The sequence below is a fragment of the Lutjanus erythropterus genome, chromosome 9, assembly GCF_056507025.1.
Source record: "Lutjanus erythropterus isolate fLutEry1 chromosome 9, fLutEry1.hap2, whole genome shotgun sequence".
NCBI lineage: Eukaryota > Metazoa > Chordata > Actinopteri > Lutjaniformes > Lutjanidae > Lutjanus > Lutjanus erythropterus.
Window position 1 is genome coordinate 38,000,433 of NC_139325.1, and position 21,122 is coordinate 38,021,554.

Consider the following 21,122-nt stretch of genomic DNA (forward strand, 5'->3'; position numbering starts at 1 on the left):
TAAAGCTCTTTGTTCGTGACCGTGTGAACACGCGTGTCAAAGAAAAGCAGAAGGCCTCCCTCTCTCAGCCTCGCCGTCCCAGAGAAAACACAAGAGCTCAGCCGGCTCTTTGACGGAGCGGGACAACCTCATAAATCACGCCGCCGTGTTTTAGCAGCCGTCCGTACCACTGAACGACGGCCTGTTAAAGCATCTCTGACAGCCTTGATTGGGGAGGCGGTTAAAAACGGAGACTTTGACTTTATTTTTCTTACCAAAGAAACCCCAGACACCTTCTCACTTCTTGTATTTTTATATTTAAAGCTTTTAGCTCACACTCATCTGGGTCACCTTGAAGTGAGCGAAATGGTAGAATAAGCATCAATTTCTGAATCTCCAACATCCATCATTCCTGGTCAAATAGCAGTGAGCCATTGGAGTGTCATGGAATTTAATAATTATTCCCGATAGGGATTATCAGTGAATTTTGGTGAGGTGTTTTTGGTCTCTTCCCACTTTTCCCTCAACCTGCCTCATTCCTATCCCATCAGTGATTTCCATCATCTCCCAGAAAACTTCAAGTGAGTATTTACACTCACTTGAGGTGATTTTTGCCTCTTTCAAAAAATATTTAAAACTCTTAATTGGAAACAACCATTCATTTGCTTTCTTTTTTGCCGATTTAGTCAAAATTTATTTAAAATTTTCGAAACAGTAAGATCAAAATGTGACTAATGTGAATATTTTGTCAGGAAGGTTTTAACAGAATTTAGTGTCTGCCTCTCCTCATTACGAGCTTGAACAAAATTATTCAAATTATTGCTGAAGCTATACGTCCATTAATTGTATAATGGTTCTTATAAGTGATTGGTTGTTTAAGGCTGGTTACAACCTCTCAAATGTGAGGAGTTTGCTGCTTTCTTCCCTATTTTATGTCGTTGTAAACTGAACATCTTTGGGTTATGAAGATGTCGCCTCTGAGTCTGGGAACTTACGATGGGCTGATCTGCATGATATCTGTGTTTTGTTCATAATTTCATAATTTGATTTGATGATATTATTAAACACTGTTGGCTGCTGTTTATTTGCTGCTTCACAGTTCAGCCCCTCAGCACACTGAACATTCAGAATCTGTTCCAATGTTTTATTGGACTAAGAGGACATTTTTCCAACTGGTGTCCGACTATGCTCTTCATTGTGATATACTGTATAAAAGATGTGGTCTATGATCATAATAAATCAAGAGGACTGTTGCTTGCAGCTGCACTGCAATCTGGTATATTTTATGTTATTGTTATTGAACATCTGTGCACAAAGGCAGCTTTAGAAAGAAGCTTTTGCTCCTTTTATTTTTAGACAAGTGGCATCCAACAAACTCCTGCTTTGATTTCTGGAAGATAGAAAATTTTGTAAATACTGTAAGCATTCAAATGTCTGCATTTGGTGAGCTGTCCTCTGGAGTTATGATAATTCTATAAAAAATCAAAACAGCAACACAGATGGAAAAATAAGATGTGTGTTTACTGTTTAAGGATGCAGTTTTCCCTCAGGCTATAATCAACCTGTGACATATTGATACTGACCAATAATTATTTTGATTATGATGAATTCCAAACTTCATAAACTTCTTGAGTGAGCATGTCTGATGTGTGAGGCCGGATCGAGTGCAGATATGAAGAGGAGTAAAGTAGAGGATGGGAAAGCTGGAGGAAGGTAGATGAGGTCGTGGTTATCAGGCCGGTGCGTTCCAGAGCTTTCCACAGCAGATGATAAACCGTCAGAGGTTGGTTCAGGTTGGGTTGCCAGATCCTATCGCTTAATCCCCCACTTCTTCTGTCCCTCAATACTGCTGAGACTTGAGTAAACAACAGCTTCCTTTTTTGAAGCTCTCTTACTCTCTCCATCTCAAACTACCCTTTCTACCTGTCTTTTCAGTCCGTCGCTTTGTTCTGTCTGCTCCTCTGTCACCTCCTCTCCTCCCGTCTCATCAGTGGGAGTGTAGACAGATAGTGTTATCAGTATTGTGTGTGTGCGCTTGTTTTGACCACAGACAATAGTGGTTACTGTCTGTCTGTCTGCCTATCTGTCTATCAGACACTGGGAGAAGAGATGCTGATCCCTCGCTCACTCGTCCGCCAGATTGCTCTGTCTCCACCGTCTGCCGCTTGTTTATGTCCCAGAGTACCGTCTCCCTCGCTCTCTCTTTCTCTTTCAATTCCCTTCACTTTGCTTGGTCGGCATTAAATGTATCAAGTTAGATGAACTGCCTCTTTTATTACATCTTTTAATACTGCTATTAAATAAATTCCACAACAAGTGAAGCATCAGACTTCACTGCAAGCCTGCTTCGCTTTCTTATCAATTTTTACAAAGTGAGCATTGTTCCTCAAAGGGGAACTCCACCTATTTGACATGTCAGAGTCTGTTTGCAGGTCTTGAGGAGTACTAGTGCCTATGTGAAAAAGATGTATAAAGCCTGTTGTGACTCAGCTGTCTCAAGTGATGTCATTTAAGTCAGCGTAAATATGGACTTAAGACTATGAGTTTGAGAATGAAAAGAAATCTGAGGATGCAAAGAAAAAAGTGAGCTTACCAGACCTCTGTAGCCTGTTCCTCATCTCTGCTTGAAGCTACAAAAGCAGCTAATCACATAACCCAAATCTACGACCAAACTGATGGTGGTTCATAACCTCAACTGTGTGTGGTTCAGTTGCATTGTGGGTAACATACCGTATGTTTTAAGAAGAATGCAAGGAGAAAAAACCTCACTGGCCCTGCTGCATTTTAGTTTCTGCATTTAGTGTCTTTTGCTGTTTATCAATGGGGTCTAAAGGCTCATTTATACACATACAAACAGAACCCTCTGTCCTTACACCGCGTTCATTTTGTCTGCATTTCTGCTTGTTTTCTGAAATCTTACGGATACAAAACGGAGCAATACCTCTTGTGGTAGTGAGAGCACAGTAGCAGCCAATAGTTCAAGTGAGGCATGGCAACAAAATTTTAAAAATCTCAAGGTATTGGAAATAACATTTGTTATCAATTAGGTAATGAAAAAGACCCTCCATCCATGTTTAGATGTATTTAATGGCCTCTTTGCGTCGACGTACATTATTACAAGCTGCTCCTGTGCTGCCATGGTAGTTGTTATCCAAAACGTTTGACGCTTCTTCTTCTTTGTGGTAACTTTTGACTCTGAGCAGCGCCCTCTAGTGGATGTTTTGTTTTATAGAAGTCTTAATTTTTTTCGGATGTGGTGGCTTGCACCTTTCGGCCTGTGTTACTGCACAGCATCTGGTTCCAAAATAAAAATATTACATAAATTGTTGGTCAGAACACTCAAACACATATCACACTCTTACAGGCTGAGTGCATGAAAATTTTCTAGCTCATTTATACTCCTCCGAGTAAAAATGTTTTGAAATTTAAATCCCATGAAGTTCCCTCCTCATATTACCAATAAGGCTGATAGGAATAGCTCAATCAATCAATGATAATTATTAATCATCAATCATAGGGGCAGAAATCAAGAGGTCACAGTGCTTTACTAATACACAGAATCTAGATTCTTGTTTCACTAAAGTGAACACAGACAACTGAAGAAACAAACATCGATATGAACAGGAAAATTTGTTTTTGGAGATGAACTGAGCATGTCGAATGTTTGGTATCTCTGTTCTCTGTGTGTGTTTGTGTAGTCTGATAGTGTAAGCTAGTCTGACAATTTGTAATGTTTAGATTAATTCCCCGAAACCCTTCATACGCCCCTGCAGAGTTTTGGTGTGTGTGTGTGTGTGTGTGTGTCTGTGTGTCTGTGTGTGTGTGTGTGTGCAGGTGTTTGGCAGCAGACACCAGCAGAAAGGAACTTCAACGAGACGCATATTTAGAAATTTGGACCTCATCACTCGAGCGTCTTCGCACGCATGTATGTGTGTGTATGTGTGTGTTTGTGTGTGTGTGTTACTAAGTGAATCTGTTAGACTGCTTCCATTATTGAGGAAATCTGTTCCTGTGTTACTGAAAGCACATTTATTACTGTGTGTCTGTGTGTGTGTGAGTGTGTCAGTGCGTGATGTAAGACTTCCAGAGTGTGTTGTGCCTGTGTATGTAACTGTATCCATGCGTGCGTGTGTGTGTGTGTGTGTGTGTGTGTGTGTGTGTGTGTGTGTGTGTGTGTGTGTGTGTGTGTGTGTCTATTAGTCATCCGACACGAGGAAATGGGTTCTGTGATTCCAGCCGTCGTTAAACTGAGATTCTAATTGGCTCTTTAATTAAGACACAGAAACACTGATCCTGAACACACATGCACACACACACACACACACACACACACACACACACACACACACACACACCATTTATAACACACTTGTACGACCCCAACATGAACCTTTCTACTGTTTTCTTTACTTCTTTCACTTCTCTTATTCCTTCTCTCCTCCCCTCAACCCTCAGTTCTTCATAATCACTTAATTTTCCTTTCCTGTAAACATGTCTTTCTTTATTGCTCTCTTCCTTTGTTTTTATTATCTTTCTGCCTCCTTTCCTTCCTCTCTTTTTTCCCTTTCTTTCGTTCTTTCTCCCTACTTGTTGCTCTCCCCCTCTTTTGCTCATCCCGTCATCCTCCAGGGAATGAGGGATGTGTTCTGCCACGTCGCTTTCTGCCAAACAGTCTGCTGTCATTTTCCACTGACACAGATAGTACAACACTGTGTGTGTATGTGAACGTCTTGTGTTTGTGTCTGTATGTTTGTATGTTGTGTGCATATACATGTTTTTTTCAAATGACTCTGTGTGCAAGTGTGTGTATGTGCGTGTGTGTGTGTGGCTTGGAGTTCATCCATGCTGCTTGCTGTGGCTAACTGAGCAGGAAACATCTAATCTGTCGGCTCTATGGAGCATGCACACACACACTCACACACACACACACACACGAACACTCTGAGCTTTGTTTCTCGCCTGTGTCATTTTATCCCAGGATAAAACTCTGGCACCGAACCATTTTGATTCATTCTTCCACTTGCAGCCATGTTGACTTTTACTAACTTTCGCTTGACAGTAGCTCATTTATGTTTTCGTCTGCACGCTCTCTTTCTTTCATCGACTTCTCCACTGATACCTCAGCCACTGTTTCAGTAGCAGTCGGCTAAGTCATACACCAGCGCTTTGCTGTCAAAGCGGTTACAGTCACAACTGTTACAAAATTGCAGCATGAACACCAAAATCACCCAGACCAGTAAAACTTTATCAAAGTCAGACTGATGCTTCTTTCACGCCGTGTGCAAGTGCAACATTGCAAGAGCTGGCGAGAGCATCCCTGCTCTTTTGGGCGGCTGCACAAGCCATAGTGGCACTTTTCTCCCCAAGGTTTTGCTGACCTCCACTATTAATGTCCGGTGCAATTACAGCATTGACAGCAGATGGGAATCTAATCTGCTAGACCTATGATATTATATATGATCCCAAGAATGGCTGTAACTATCACAGAAGATGGAGATACCAGGTTAAAAAAAAACAAACACCTGATACGATTCATATGCAGCGGGAATGGAAACCACCTTTCACACCTACCCCGTTCGGTCTGGACTTTCGGACTTTTCAATTTGAAACAGAGTCGCAGCTGTGAGACCTCTCCTGCACCGAACAGCCGAACCGTGGTCCGACCGAAAGAGATACTCTCGGTTTGGATCAAACTGAAGTGTGTTTCGCTTCATTTTAGTGTAAAAACATATGGATGGTCTGGACCGATGACAGGTAATTCTGGCAGGCTATATCGTCGGGACAGGAAAAAGGAAAAACAAAATGAGCAATGGTAGCACTTGGGGGAGAGGACATATGTCACGTATACATACTTCTTTAGTGCGCTCATATAATTGCAATGTGAAACCCAACCTATTAGGATCATATAATGTTCAATCTTGGTCCAGACTTTCAGATGTGAAAAGGCCCTTAGTTAGCTGCCTAGATGGTGACGCTTCGCATAGAGCACTCCATCGTCTATTTGCTCCACACTTGGCTAAGAGTTAACCCTAGGATAATTTAGCCTTTCACACACAACTTGTTAGCCCAGAGATGAGCTAGCCCAGGACTACATGAGTCAAACTGCACTTCAACTAGCCCTGGGTTAAATGTCTGTTGGTACAGCAACTGATGTGAACATTTTAGAATTTTCTGTGACTGCTCCTTTGGTCATTCAGACCTATTTCACAGCTTTTAGCCCTGGGTTTAATTGATTTTCTGGGGATAACCCTTCATACTCGGTGCTAACCCTGCTCCGGAGCAGTGCCAGCAAGCCCTGGCTAAAGTCGGTCTTAGCCCACGTTGGAATGTGCCAGGATTGTGCCAGTGTGCAAGCTTAGCCTGGGGCTTACAGCTCTCTTAGCCTGGGGCTAAGTGCAGCGTGAAAAGCCCTTTTGACCAAATATTTTTGCAGTATTTTGAGCCATGTGAGAGATTTAATGTGAACATGCAACAACAAAATCTCCCCTCAAACTTTTTTTTTCTCCTTTAACTATTCTTCAGCCTTTTCTGCTTTCTGATTGGTTCTTCTTCAAGCTTCTTGTTGTAGCCACCAAACCTCATGCAGTCCATCAGCTAAAATTACTTCATTTAAACCACAGCCACATAGTTTATGTGTGTGTGTGCGTGCGTGCGTGCGTGCGTGCTGCGTGTGTGTGTGTGTGTGTGTGTGTGTGTTCTCAATCATGCGTCTCCACAGATAAGAGTGGCCATGATTTTTGTTTGTGTTTTTCACTACATTTCTTGTGGTTTTGGTGCATGTGTGTGCATATCTTAGTGCATTTGTGCGTGAATATACAAACATGACAGTTTGTTTGTGTGTGTGATTTGTAACTCCAGGAATAATATAAAACGCTGGCTGGCAGTAGAGCTGTTGTTCTCTGTGTTCAGGACACAATAATGGATGAATAGATGGATAGACAGACAGAGAGAAACGAGTTTTCTTCCTCACTTTTTCTTCACATTTCAGTATTCATCATCTGAATTTTCTGTGGGTTGTCAAAGGTGCAAACCAAATGAAACACTGTGGCAAAGTTCTGTCAGCTCAGACTTTGTGATATGACACTGTGTCACTGAGATGTAAACCAGGTTTAAGTGTGTAACAGAGCAGAATGTCTCATTTAGGAACCAACTCTTATCAGAGTTTTTGAGGCCAATACTGATATTAGGGAGTGAAAAAAATAAAAGCTGTGTTATGCCAATATTGTGCAGATAATATCGATCAACAGATGTATCAGTCGGGTTCTGGTCTCTTTCTGCATGTTGAATACAGTCCTGACTTTATTACAGACACGCCAGGATGTCGCGACCCAGCAGCCTCTACTGCAGGTTGTTTAAGGTCACCAACAGTTCAGCTGCTGACATACAGCTAGCAGCTACTGTGTGTGTGTGTGTGTGTGTGTGTGTGTGTGTGTGTGTGTGTGTGTTCAAAACATCATGTGTGTCCATGGTTTTTGTCTGTTTGTACTTTCTGTATGTGATCTCTACTTCGTGTGCGCATTTCACCCATGTGCATGTGGGTTCAGGTATGTGCATGTTCTTATATCACTGCTCCGTGTGTGTATGTGTGTGTGTGTGTGTGTGTGTGTGTGTGTGTGTGTGTGTGTGTGTGTGTGTGTGTGTGTCCAGGCTAAATGTGTCTTTGTGTTCTCTCAGCTGGCATCAATCAGAGTGTGTGTGGAGCCGAGCTGCTGCCAACAATGGAGCCCTTCACTGGACCTGGAGCCTTTTATCAATACACACACATATACACACACACACTTTCAGAGACCCCGGAGGGAGGGTGGTTGGGGTTATGTGTGTGTGTGTGTGTGTGTGTGTGTGTGTGTGTGTGTGTGTGTGTGTGTGCATGAAGATATTAAGAAGTCATGTACGGGGAGTTCTGGGTTTTATGCATCTGTTTCAGGTAGTATTTCTGTCTTCGTGAGAACCAGTTTTACACCTTGAGAGTCACATTTTGGGAAAAGGGCTGGATGTTATCTGAAAAATGTTAAATAATAGTGCAGAGTTTTAGAAATGATGCCAAAATGATGACTTTTTTGATGCCTAACTTTGAAGATTCTGAACTTTTCTAAATCTTTCTTACTTTAATTTAAAATATTTGAAACTTTTTTCATTTCAAACATGTTAAAATGCTCAGTGCTTTTGTGTTGAAATAAAACTGCAACTCAGGAAAGAAAACAGTATTAAGTTTGACGAGTTTCATCATTTTTATCATGAAGTATTTGGTAAAAAATTTAGACAATCAAGCCAACAATCTGATGAACTAAACAGCTTGGTGGCCTGTGGGACCCGTGCTTAAAAATGCAGGGAGCTAAAGAATGTCGTACGTCTGTGAGGGTCCCCGTAAGTATAGACAGAATTGAAAATCCCTGACTTTGGAAGGATTATGTGTGCATTGATTGGTAAGTGTGTGTTTTAGTGTGTGCGGCTTACTTGCAAGGTGTGAGTGACATGGCACCTGTGGATGACCTCAGCCATGACAGAGAGTTGGGGGCTACTTGGGGTTACCACGGAAACGAGGGGAGGTGAATCGGGGTTATAGCTCCGACTGTTTACATCTTTGCGTGCAAGTCTAAGAGGTCGTTCTCATGTACCTATATGTTTGTAGTTTAACGTTACACAAATCAAAACTGCTTACTTTGGCAATTGCTGCTTAACCCTGGCGCACACACACACACACACACACACACACACACACACACACACACACACACACACACACACACTTCACTTTAGAGTCTTCCATCTCTGTTTTCGCAGTATCAAATGGCGAGCGCTGAATCCATTTGTCAAACAAACTGCTGGCGTACGTTGGCGCTCAGGCCTGCAGATCACTCATTTATTTGAACACACACTCGTCCATTAGTCCCAGATCTGCTTTCACCTCTTCTTTTTCTCTCTGTCCGTTCATCTCTCCTCCTCCTCCTCCCTCATCTCCCGTTTCTCTTCGTCCGGCTTGTCCTTTCTTGTTGTCCTCGTCGCCATCAGTCTTGCTCTGTCATCACTCGTTCGCGCCGCTCCACTCATCTCCACTCCTCTGTTGTTGTAATGATGGAGGGATGGTGGGATTGACCCCTGGCTGCAGGTCAGAGTTCACCTGGTCCCACCACACCTCAGTCATGCATTCACTCGCCTCTGTTCAACAGTGCTGAGCTGTGTACTTAAGTTAGACCTAGAAGAACTTAAGCTCCACTTGTGCCTCGTTTTCATTTCAAAGCGAGTATTCAGTTTCTGTTTGCTCCTCTCCGTGTCTCTGAACTTTTTGGAAAAACATGCGATAGGAGCACAGAAATGCTGCAGTTTCTGCGTGGAGGCCAACTGAGTGTAAGGGAAAGTCATCAGAGCTGTCTGAGCCTCCCAGAGCCGACGTATAGTGAGCAGTTTATTTGAATGCTTCGTCCTTTTAGTTAAGTTTATTTTTTCAGTCATAAAAGGCAAATCTGTAATTAAACTGAAGAGCCTGAAATGGGATTGCCATTGCTCTGTCAAGTCAGTGGCTGAGCAGTGTGATCTGAGTGAGAATTTAATCCCAAATCTACAAGAAACAACCCTAGGACTAAAGGGATTATGGGTAGAAAGACATGGATTCACTTTATTCACTCCCTTTCACCAATGCTAATTTTCTGTTAATTAATAATGCATTGTTAAAAGGGTAAAACATAATTCAAAGGAATGCTTCACTAAGTATATATTTGAGTTTCAAAACTTTAAAGGTGGATCTGAAAGGTTTATCCATCGGCAGCTGTTGTCAGGTTGGATTCACAGAAAATGAAATTAATTCCAATAATAACTTCTCAGTCCTCTCTAATCCTCCTCAATCTACTTAATTCTCTGACGTAGGGCTGGGCAATGTGGCTTCAATGATAAATAATAATAAATATATATATATATTTTGTGACTAAGTTGTGATATATGATTTATACCATGTCTCTCAATATACACATTTTCTGTAACACAACATACACAGTGTAAATTCTCAAATAGTACAGGGCTGGACAGTATGGACAAAATAAAATATGATATTTTTGACCAAATACTTTGATGTAGTTGCAGGGATGATAATCTTTGCTTTCACAAAACATCATCACAGTGAGAATATAAGTGGGTAAAGGAATGTGATAGAACAGCAAGAACAGTCTGGAAAGTTTAGAAAAGTATATCACTTTTCTGTAATGCAACCTTTAAAACCAGGAAAAGACAACACTTATCATGATATAACAATATTTATATATTGCACAGCCCTACTCTGACTTTAACCATATTCAAAATTGAAGAACTTTATTGTCATTGCGCAAGCACAACAAAATTGCAGTTACGTCAACCTTAAATGGTGCATTTGTATTTAAGACTTAACTCATATTTGCAAAGAACAAATCCGACAGGAATTAGATAAGAAACACATCAGCAATAAAAGGCACAGAATCTAAGCAATATGTATGTAAACTTGTGCTGACATCCCCCACAATAGTGTTTAATATACATATATATACAAGTTACATGTTATGTCTGCTCATATGTCTGCTGCTAGAAGTAGTATATTTGTGAATTTATTCAATCAGTTTTCGGAGCAGACTGAGCATACGGGTCAACAGCTTGTGAATCAGCAAAAGATGTTTCCATACGTTTTGACACATGCCATCACTGTACTGATTGTGTGTGTCTGCGGCTCAAATAAAAAGATTTTCTGTCATTTTTTCAGAAGTCATTCTCATACATTACATTTACATTTTTGATGTCACTTTCCCATCTGTAACCCACCAAAGTACTCTTTGCACACACTTATCTTTAGCTTTCAATTCCAAAGTGTGGAGACAAAAATAACTCTGCGTTGGAGTTGTGAGTTCGTAATGTAACACAAGTGAATACAGCGTTGAACTTTGCTCTTTGGTGACCACGCGTGTTTTAAAGACAACATGTTTTGATGAAGTTGTTCAGGGTGAATTGAAGCTAATGTAAATGAGGGTAAATCAGCCACCTGACAGACTGGACGGTGGCAGTAATGAGGGAGCTGTGGACTTGATGCTCATAAAACTGTTTACACAGGTTGTGCACTCGACACGCTGAGTCTTCTGGGATAAATGGGTGTGTTGTAGAGAAACCGCTCTCACGGCCCAGATTCTCCGAGAACCAAAAGATGATTCATGGTTTGTTCGATGCTATATTTCCAATATGAGAATGCATTTTATTTGCAATATTTTTTAGCAAGAACTAAAAACTTGTGAAGTGATGGAACATGTACAGCATTTCTTTGAGTAATTAGTCAGCGAAATGGCCTGGAGGGAATGTCTTTTTTTAGAATTCTCTCACTTCATTTTAAATGACGCAACAAGGGGTGAAGATGGTCGACCCAAGACATCTTTGCTAAATCTTCATGTTTCTAAATGTTGAGGCTTTCTGATACTTGTCTTGATACTTGTCTGTCACCCTTTTTCCTGCAAAAATGGTCTTAGGCTTTAAAAACACCATGAATTAGTGACTTGTAATTCTCCTCTTAAGAACAAGCAAGTACGTTTTAGCGCTGTTGTAAAGGAGATAGTTTTGTTCCCAAGGTCAAGAATGAACTGTCATGCATTTAAGACCACAAGTCCATCAAGAAAAAGGGATTCTTTCAACTTAAGCAGAAAGATGTGAAACCCTCCATACCACGATGTTATCACCTGACTGCTGTGGTGATTAGTGTGATAATTAGGAGAGATATTGACTGACTCCTCCCTCCTGCAGGTGATGGCGCTGGCGGAGGCTGCAGAGGAGAACCGTGCGCTGCTGGAGGAGGCGTTCGTCCGCCTGCGGAGCGCCACACACCTGCTGGTGCTGCTGCTGTCGCTGTGGCAGGGCCTGACCCCCGACCAGACGGCCATCCTGGAGGCCACGCTGCTGCCGCTGCTGCAAGACACACCGCAGCTGGTACATACACACACATGCTCATACACACACACACACACACACACACACACACACAGGAGGCCATTAACATGTCAGTGTCTGTCCATCCATCTGCAGGCTGCTCAGTAAACACTGCCACAGCTTAAACACACACTCTGAAAACTTTTAAAATACATTAAGTACTTCTGGTCCCTGAGGAATACTCACACACACACACACACACACACTTCGGGTCCCTGAAGAATATACACACACACATACATTCTCAATCACACACTCAGTCTCTGCCACTCAACACTCACCTGTGAGCTCTGCACTAAGAGTTTGTTCTGTGGTACCTGTTTATGATTTAAGCATTAAAGCTGTGTATGTATATCTGTGTGCACGTGCGTGTGTGTGTTTAAAAAGATGCTACACACACAAATACACACAAGAGGTCAAGGTCACAATAGGTCTCGGCGTGAGTGGATGACATATAGCTCTTTAATAAGCCTCTGACTCAGACTCTGAGCTTTGCGTGTTTGTGCATTTGTGTGTCAGTGTGTGCGTGTGTGTCTCTGTGTGTTTGTGTGAGTGTGCGAATGCTGCAGCGACTCAATCCCGTACAAACAGCAGTGTTGACAGAGCGCCTCCATTTGCTGCAGTCAGACCACGAAAGATTTCTCACCCCATAGAGGCTCTGAGAGTGTGTACTGTATTTGTGTGCGTGCGTGTGTGTGTGTGTGTGTGTGGGTATGTGTGTTAGTTTTTCCATAGCTCTGATCAATCCCCTCAACCTCTCATTACCACTAAGTCTATTTCCAGCCTCCTCTGACAGACCCACGTTACACACAAACATCTGTGTCTTCATAAACAGCAGCACATAAAATATCTTTTACAGCGCACACACACACACACACACACACACACACACACACACACACACACACACACACACACACACACACACACACACACACACACTCACACACACACTCACACACAGATTGTGGACAGGAATAGGTTTAGAGGGTCAGTTGATGAGCCTCAGGGGACTGTGCACCAGAGTTTGTGTGTATCAGAGTGTGTGTGTTATTTTAAATGGGATTAATGGCATTAAGTGAATTAGCAGTAATCAGGGTCACGTCCATAACATTAAAACAAACAGGTGCACTGATGAGCTATTTTCAGAAAACACAACACACGTTCCAACACACACAGTACCATGACTACGCACTGAGACACAGTTTGTTTTTTTTAAGTTATCAGCATGATTTTTCCTTTTTGTCTTTTACTTTTTCCATTAAAGGGTCATTCTGTCTCATTATAACTCAGAGCTTTTGTTTTTTTGGTAACGTTGTAGCCACCAAAACAAATGCTGATATCAAAGGTCAACCTCAAGTGAAGTGATCGGTCAGGTTTTAGTGACAGTCAAGCCTAACCCTTCTCGGAATGTTCTTTTTTTCGCTTTAGTTCAGACCTTTAAACATAACTGAATTGTCTAATTAACTTACCCCAGAAACTAAGTAAAGTTAATAGTACTTTGGTGTGAAGTAAAACAGCATGATTTACTCTTGATGTGGACATTTCAGCAATGTGCATGTGCTCACACATTTAACTCGAAGTATCAATTCTGCAGAAAATGAGTATTGAAGGAATTTCAAATATTCAGTATCAATAAATTGATTCTTTTGGTGCTAGAGTGGATGTGCCCTGTCACACTGTTTTTCTCAGCCTTGAACCTTTCCTGTGACCATGCAGGTCCAGGTGAATGCGATTCCTTCTCTCTGAGAGCGTCCTTTCTAGTGGAATAATCTCTGGAATGTCGTGGACAAGAATAAAGCTGCGGAGGAAGACAGAGAAGCTGGATTAAAGTTGGAGAGAGAAGGGTTAAAGGGATGAGGAGGAGGAGGGAGAGCGGGAAGAGGAGGAGTCTAGGACTTAGTTTGATGCTCCTTTTTTTTTTTTTTTACATTTAACATCATCCTACACTGATCTGTCACTCTTAATAACCCTGTATGTTGATTCATCGAGCCATTGATTCATTAATTAATTAAATCCATCCTCATTCATTTTTAAAATCACATGAGTCATTCTGTCAGCCATCAATTAATTGCTCAGCATGTCCTTTTTTGTAGCTCTGAATAATGTCTGCAGGGATTTCTCTTAGACTGCATGGTCGCAAAAACCTCAGAGAATGAGAGAGATGAAAGAATCCAAAAATGGATGCTGCTGCTCACAAAGCTTAATGTTGTGTTGTCCACAGTATCAGCTGTAGGTGGCCTAGATGAGCATTTTAATCAACTCAGCACGTCTCTCATCTGGATAGGCCAGGCTAAAGTTGCTCAACAATAGCCCATTTTGTTTCTTTGGCTGAGGAAAATACATCTTTTTTTGGTGTTATGGCTGTATGAATGAGTAGCCCATAACTGCTATAGTTAAAAAGCCTGTATTATTTCATTAATTGGTATACAATATAGAGATAGGGCAGCCCAGAGCAGTTAAAAATGTGATGCAAAGTGTTGTCCCCTGTCATGTAGTACTTAAGCATCCAAATCCAGTATTGTTGCCAGTGTGTGAGGGTGCCAAACGTGTGGAAATTGTATAAGCGGGATGCCCTGGAAATAAAAATCCCCACATAAGTATTAGCTAACTTGTTTGCTGGCTAACATATAGGCAATAGATTTAGGGTTATTTTTTTCTCCTCAAAATGTCAGTGCATGTCTTTGGTTTAGAGAGATTATAGCATTTAAACTACAAATGTAAAAGTATACAGGTGGACAGACAATAGAAGAGGGTCACGTTTCCTTTGTCCTCAGTTGAATTGGGCTTACAAGTGGGAAATCCTGTGACTCATGACCAGTAGAAACCAGAAAAATGTGCTGTACATACTGCAGTAATTTCTCTGCATCCCATTAGGCACACACACTCCTCTTTGCTGCATGAAACATAGAGATATGTAACAGAGACCCAAATGACCTTAGACCTGTATGTCATCTGTCACATTAGCCAAGATTATGTGATTATCCAGCTGAGGTACAAAGTGCAAAGAACTTTAAAAATTTCAAAAATGTGCGGCAGCCAATTCAAAAACAAGGCAAGTTTTTTTTCTTCTTCTTCCCAGAAGAATTCCCCTGAAAGCAGCTGTATACACTCATTTTATTCTTTATCTGAGGTAAATAGACAGATATGTTTGGAATAAGGAGGTCAGGAAGGAGAAAGGGGAGTTGAATTTCTCCCCGTCTGCACTAAGAGAGGTGGACTGAGGGAAGAGGAGAAGGAGGAGCGCCAGAGGAAATGCATCTGTGTGGTATCGAACTAAACGTCTCATTTAGTTGCAGCCAACCAGAACACCTCCTCCTCTTCATGCATTCCTCCTGCGTCTCTTTTTCTCCTCCCTCTTGGTCCTCCTCCACCCCCATCACCCTCCTCCTCCTATTCCTTCTCCTCTCTTCCTCCTCTTTTTCCTCACTTTCTCATCATCTTCATCTCTGACTGCTCTTTATTTCTTTTTCATCTTCCCTCCTCCAATCACTCCTCTCCACCTCACTCTTCTCCTCTTCACCTCTGTGTCTCATCCTCCTGCATCCCTTTTTATGCTTCACACCATCTCCCTCATCTTTATTTCTCCTTTCTTTGTTTCTCACCATCCTCACCCAATCCTATTTAAATTTCTCCGTCATGCTGTATGCTTTCACTTTCTTCGTCTTGTTCCTACACCCTTTCCTTTGCCCCCTTTTTCTTCTCTGCCTCCCTGGTTTTCTGACTCTTGGTTTTACCTCTCCATGTGTCTTTCTTCCCACCTTGATCTTCTCCTTTCCTGCCACCTCTTTTCCCCTCTTTTTCCCTCCCTTGTTCCTTGCTCCTCTCTCTCCCTCTTTTGTCTCTTTTTCCATCTGTCAGTCAGCCTTGAACAGAGTTGCTGACGCTGTCTGTCTGCCTGCTATTCTTGCATGACCCCCACATTCTCCCGCCCTCTGTTTACTTGGCCAAAATCTGTCATACAGCCTGCCCCACACAGGCTTCCTGCACTCTGAACCAAAACTTTCTATATAGTACCTGAAAATGTTTCTTTAGGCTTGTACCACCGCAGAGCTATTTACAGCACTGTAAAGAGCATTTTTAGAAATAAGTTCTTTGCAGCAATGAGTCAAATGGTTATCTGAGCTTTATGGTGATATAAAGAACTGTTGAAGAGAGTATGAAATGTTTCCAATCAGCAGAACTGAGGGATTTTTTTTCAGAGCCACGCAGGCTTGTTATTGTATTTCAGCAGGTTTTGTTTTCTATGGAATATAAATGATTTTTGAATCAGTTTGGTTCTGTATGACTGGTAACCCAACCAAAGAAATTTACAAGAACTTCCTCTCAAGTCCAGCCAAGTATCTGGTAATCTGGTATTTCTACTGTTTACCTTGTGATTGGCTGAACAAAATATAAAATCATTGTCACCGTGATCACTGTCCAGACTTGTTAAAGAGTATTAGAAGCATTTTGCCATTTTTTGACGGCTGCCAAACCTTTAAACACACTGATCTGTTACTCCAACTGGATTTCCTGAATCACACTTCCTGTCTCACCAATGCAGCCCCATGTGTTAAAACATCACAGGGCAGATTTTGATCTGAACACCTGCTACAGTAAGACCAGATGTTTAAGATGCCTAACCATAGCCATACCTTAACCATGAAAACTTCCTCTGGCCCTAAATACACTGTAGTTCCCATGAGCAAATACTGTGTAAAATTGGAGTTTTGAAAATTTTGGCGTTGAACTGTGGTCTTGCAGAACTGTCCAATATCAATGTTTTTGTTTGACTGTAGGGTTGCTTTACTAAATGTCCTCAGTCACTCTGTCCATCTTGAGATACTTCGTCATGTCTATGTGCCTCCATCCCTCAATTTCTGTTACTTTGACCCTAAACTATATGGCGAAAATAACACTACACCACATACTGATAATTTACTGAAAGAATGTTTTCATTCCGTAATACAACATTCAGTATCAACTGATTAAAACAAGTGTAACTTTCTTTCATAAAATCAGTGCTGAATTCAGTTTTTTCACATTTAACAACTCAAATATATAGGAAAATTCTATTGAACATTAATATTTCTCCAGGCAATCGGTAACTTATTGCAGAAGTCGAACTAGATTTTGTAAATGCAAGTAATATGGAATGATGAGGTTATTAAACTCACCTACTGCACTTAAAAATCTCCCTGCTTGCTGTTTCTCTCCATTCAAATCACAGGTTTCTTTACACCATTTTAGGACTTTGGATTGTCAGTAGGCAAACATTTACAGTAATTGGTCATATTTAAAGTTGATTACACCCAGAAGTTGGACAGTGAAAGAAAGTGAAACTGTTACGTGCAGAACGGTGCCAAATCCAGCTTTTTTTTTTTTTTAGAAAGAGGGATATACTGATTTGGTCAAGGGAGGTGATTGTGTGGATGATTTTCTCTCTAGAGACTGACTGTACAACATTGTTCTCACAGAGCCGTAACTCCGTAACTGGCTTCTCAAATGACTTTCCCAGTCGTGATGAGGATGTCAGGACTGAGGGATTGCTGTCTGAACGTTTACCCGTCTCTTTGGGAGTCCTCCAAGGTTGTGTGCTGGGCCCGGGAACATTTTATCCATGGCCATCCAGTAATGTTGCAATCACACCTGGGATTTCCCCAATGTCGAACCTCATAATCGTAATGCAGTTCAGACTGTTTAAGGGCATGAGACTTATAAAGACTTAAATATTATTACTTATTAGACTTAAAAATAATTTCAGCCATCTATCTACGTCTACCTCAAAGTAGCAACAGCGAAACCATGAAGCTACTCAAGTAGATCAGTTACAGACAGTCCAGAGACGGTAATAGCCATGAGTGCACTTTTATGTGTTAGCAACGTAGCTCAAGGTCTGATGAAGGTCGGCTTTTTGTGAATGACTTGCACTGATAAAAATCTCCTTTTCAAACAAAAGCAAAACAAAATCTAATTTTTGTGAAAAATACAGAAACAAAAGACCAAGGTAAAACAAAATTCATGTCAACTGATTCTGTTTCTCAAAGGCATGCAATGAATGCTGGGTAATGTGTGAAACTCACTCCCTTACTCCTCAGAGAGTCTCACGGAAGTACACTTGAGTTTTATGGCGACTGGGACATCCTCGAGGGGGATTAAACAAAAATATTTTAAGCCACAATTCAAACCAACTCATTCTCACTCCCCACTCCCAAACACGTCAGCTTTGTCAGAGGTCCTACACGTCAATGTACCCCTCCTGCATCGGTTTTGCACATGCAAGTCTGTGCGGTCAAGTTAGCAATAAAAAAAATATGCCATACCTGGGTAGATTTTTTTTTTTTTTAAAAAAGGCACAAAAACTAATTGGTTAGGTTTAGGTGGTTTTGATTTCGATTCAAATAAGTGCTTTAGTTGTGTAAAGCAACTTCTGTATATGTTTATTTTTAACTTACTTATGTTATGTATGTGAGTTAAAAGCAATCAACATTGACTTTTTTTTCACAAGGGACACAAACCCCTGGTAAAAAAAAAGTCCTGTGTTTGTCTGAGCCATCCATCCACCCCATCTTCTCTATATGCAGACTTTCTCGCTCAATATACTACACCGCCTGACTTTGACATCACATCAAAACATATTGCAAGGGGGGCACCTCCAGAAATGACACACAGGAGCACAGACCAAGCTGACCAAGTACAGCCAACTAAAAGTGCTTGTTTTTGCCACTGACAGACTTTTATTCTTCGTGTCTGACAACATTATGGAAAGGATCCCTGCAGAAACTGACCTTTCTGTTAAAGATTAACATCCTTTTTGTTTAACAAGAAATAGCCATTATATTTCTCTTCTCAGAGCCTCCAGACTCCGTTGACAAAAACTGTATTTTTACCTGGACAACCTTTGCCTCAGTTATTAAGTATTTTTGTCATTGTGTGATTTTGGTATTAACATTAAACTATCAAGCATTAAGCTCTGGATTTGTCCAGACAGCCACTGCAGATGCTGATCTACTCTGAATGTTTGGAACAGCCTCCAAGTGTACTCCAGAAAAAAGTTTAAACAGAACTAATAGGCATCCATGGTGTCACCACCTGTCCACGAACACGTCCATTTGGGAATAGAAACCAAGCAATTAATCATTTAGACCCTAAAATATACAAAATTAAAGCCCAGGATTACAAATTCTGGAATTATCCTATGAAAGCTGATGTCAGTTTTGAGTTTACAGCTTGTTTCGCTGCTCCAAAGTAGCCCATTAATGCAGCTACACAGCGATCCTTCTTTCTTCTGTCTTGAACTAATAGTGAGTGTTGTTTGACACAGGCTGTTCATTTTTGAATCCCAAAACAAGACTCTTCACTCTTTGTCCCTCAGCTCTTCAGACAAACTTCTGAAAACTCTCTTGTGAATTAATGCTAAACATTCATGCAAAGAAAGTAGCCTCCTAAATTAGCAGTGAATGTGCTCTAACCCGGAGTCTTCGCTCTTTAAAAAATGGCACATGTTCACCAACGAAGATCATTGAATAATACAATCCCTCTCTTGTTTCTGGGTACAGGAAACAAACTTCTCTCCAATTTCGGCATTAGTGGGAACTTTGTCTTAATTTATCGCTCTGGCCTCGGTCCAAACCTGCTCCGCTCCACCTTTCTTTGCTTCCTTTCTTCTCGTTCGGGAGGATGAATGTCTGCAGTTTAGGTCTAAAGACGTTTAATTTTCCTCCGCAGCATGTGGAACGTATGTGTCAGCGTGTGCGCGTGCGTGAGCGTGCCAAGTTTCCACAGAAACCTGCAGTTATGTTGTTCCAAGTATTTGATAACCCGGTGAGGTATTGTGGTAAGAATAGGTCACCCACCTCCCATCTCTCCTCCTCCTCTTCCTCCTACTCCTCCTCCTCTCTCATTTTCTCTCCATCCAGGCACTTTTTTTTTTTCCACTCCTTCACCGTCTTCTCGTTCCTCCATTTTTATCTCGGCTCATCCTTCGTCTTTCCACTCGTCTTTTTCGTCTTTAATATCTGCCTTCCTCTCTATCATCATCTAATCTCCTTGACCCTCTACAACCCCCCCCCCCCCCCCCCCCCATCTCTCTCTCTCCCTGTCTCTCCCTGTCTCTGTCTGTGTCTCTCTGTCATCATCATTACAGGGTTGATTACCTGTCATTATGGCTCATTAGGGGCCTATCAGCGTGGCGGCAGGCAGGGGGAGGAGGGGGTGTGGGGTAAGCGAAAAGGGGAGGGTGGGAGGATACCTGTCAACACACCCTCTGTCTGTGTGTGTGTGTGTGTGTGTGATCAGAGATGTCCAGACCAGATATCTCGACCATCTCAGAGACGACAGAGGGGGAGAGAGAGTGGCAAAAGACATGTTTCTCATCTCCTCAATACCTTTTATTATCTGTGTGTGTGTGTGTGTGTGTGTTAATACATGTGTGTGTTCCTTCCTTTTGATTCTACATGTTTTATTATTTTGTTGCTCTTTAGTAAAAGTCAAGAGCGTCATTAAAGCAGATTTAAGGTCAATGATTGATCATTAAATCTTCTCTGTCTCCTCCTCCTTCCCTCTCCCTCCTTTCTTTTTCTATAATAAAAGAGCAACAATGCTGCAACTCAACTCCTGACTGGTGCTGAGAAATGTGACCGTTTTACGCTTTTTATCTTCTTTACGCTGGCTACCCGTGTCTTCTAGAATTGATTTTAAAATACTTTTGATGGTTGTGTCTAGACGGGATCCTTAGATTTCTGAAACTTTAACGAGATTTGAATGTTGTATCTTCATTGTGCACAACTTTCCACCTCTTTCATTCAAACAAAACCTGGTAATGGTGATGGCAAGAGAAAGACACAATTAAATCACAAGATGCTTTTACTAGTTTTTCCACATTTCATCCAAGTTAAACTCAACACAACACAATCGTACGTTATGACGTGGACGTTTTAACTCTGTCTCTTGTATTCTCAGTCCTCCTTGTCTTGTCTCCTCAGGGCTGGGAGGAGAGCTGTGACGCTGCCGTCTCTCACCTCCTGCGGACCTGTCTTTCGCGGAGCCCCAAGGACCAGGCCACGTCTCTGGCCCAGACGGGAGGCCCCGTGCTGGGCCTCCCCCGCGACACCGCCCGCCTCAAGAAGCACATCACCCTGCTGTGCGATCGCATCGGCAAGGGAGGCCGTCTCACGCTGGCCTCCGAGGCCAACGTCCAGGTCCCCGTCCAGGTCCAGAGCCTGGCAGCTCCCGGT

The 21,122-nt window shown here is 41.8% G+C and overlaps 1 protein-coding gene across 2 annotated transcripts in view; it reads left to right on the forward strand.

Annotated features, from left to right (window-relative positions):
• The window catches only part of bbs9 (Bardet-Biedl syndrome 9), a 210,753-nt gene that overhangs the window by 105,495 nt on the left and 84,136 nt on the right, over positions 1-21,122 (forward strand). For both annotated transcript variants that reach the window (XM_084727530.1, XM_084727531.1), the window contains 2 exons: positions 11,722-11,904; positions 20,871-21,120. In XM_084727530.1, the coding sequence (XP_084583656.1) occupies positions 11,722-11,904; positions 20,871-21,120 (433 nt within the window). The remainder of the gene's footprint in view (positions 1-11,721; positions 11,905-20,870; positions 21,121-21,122) is intronic.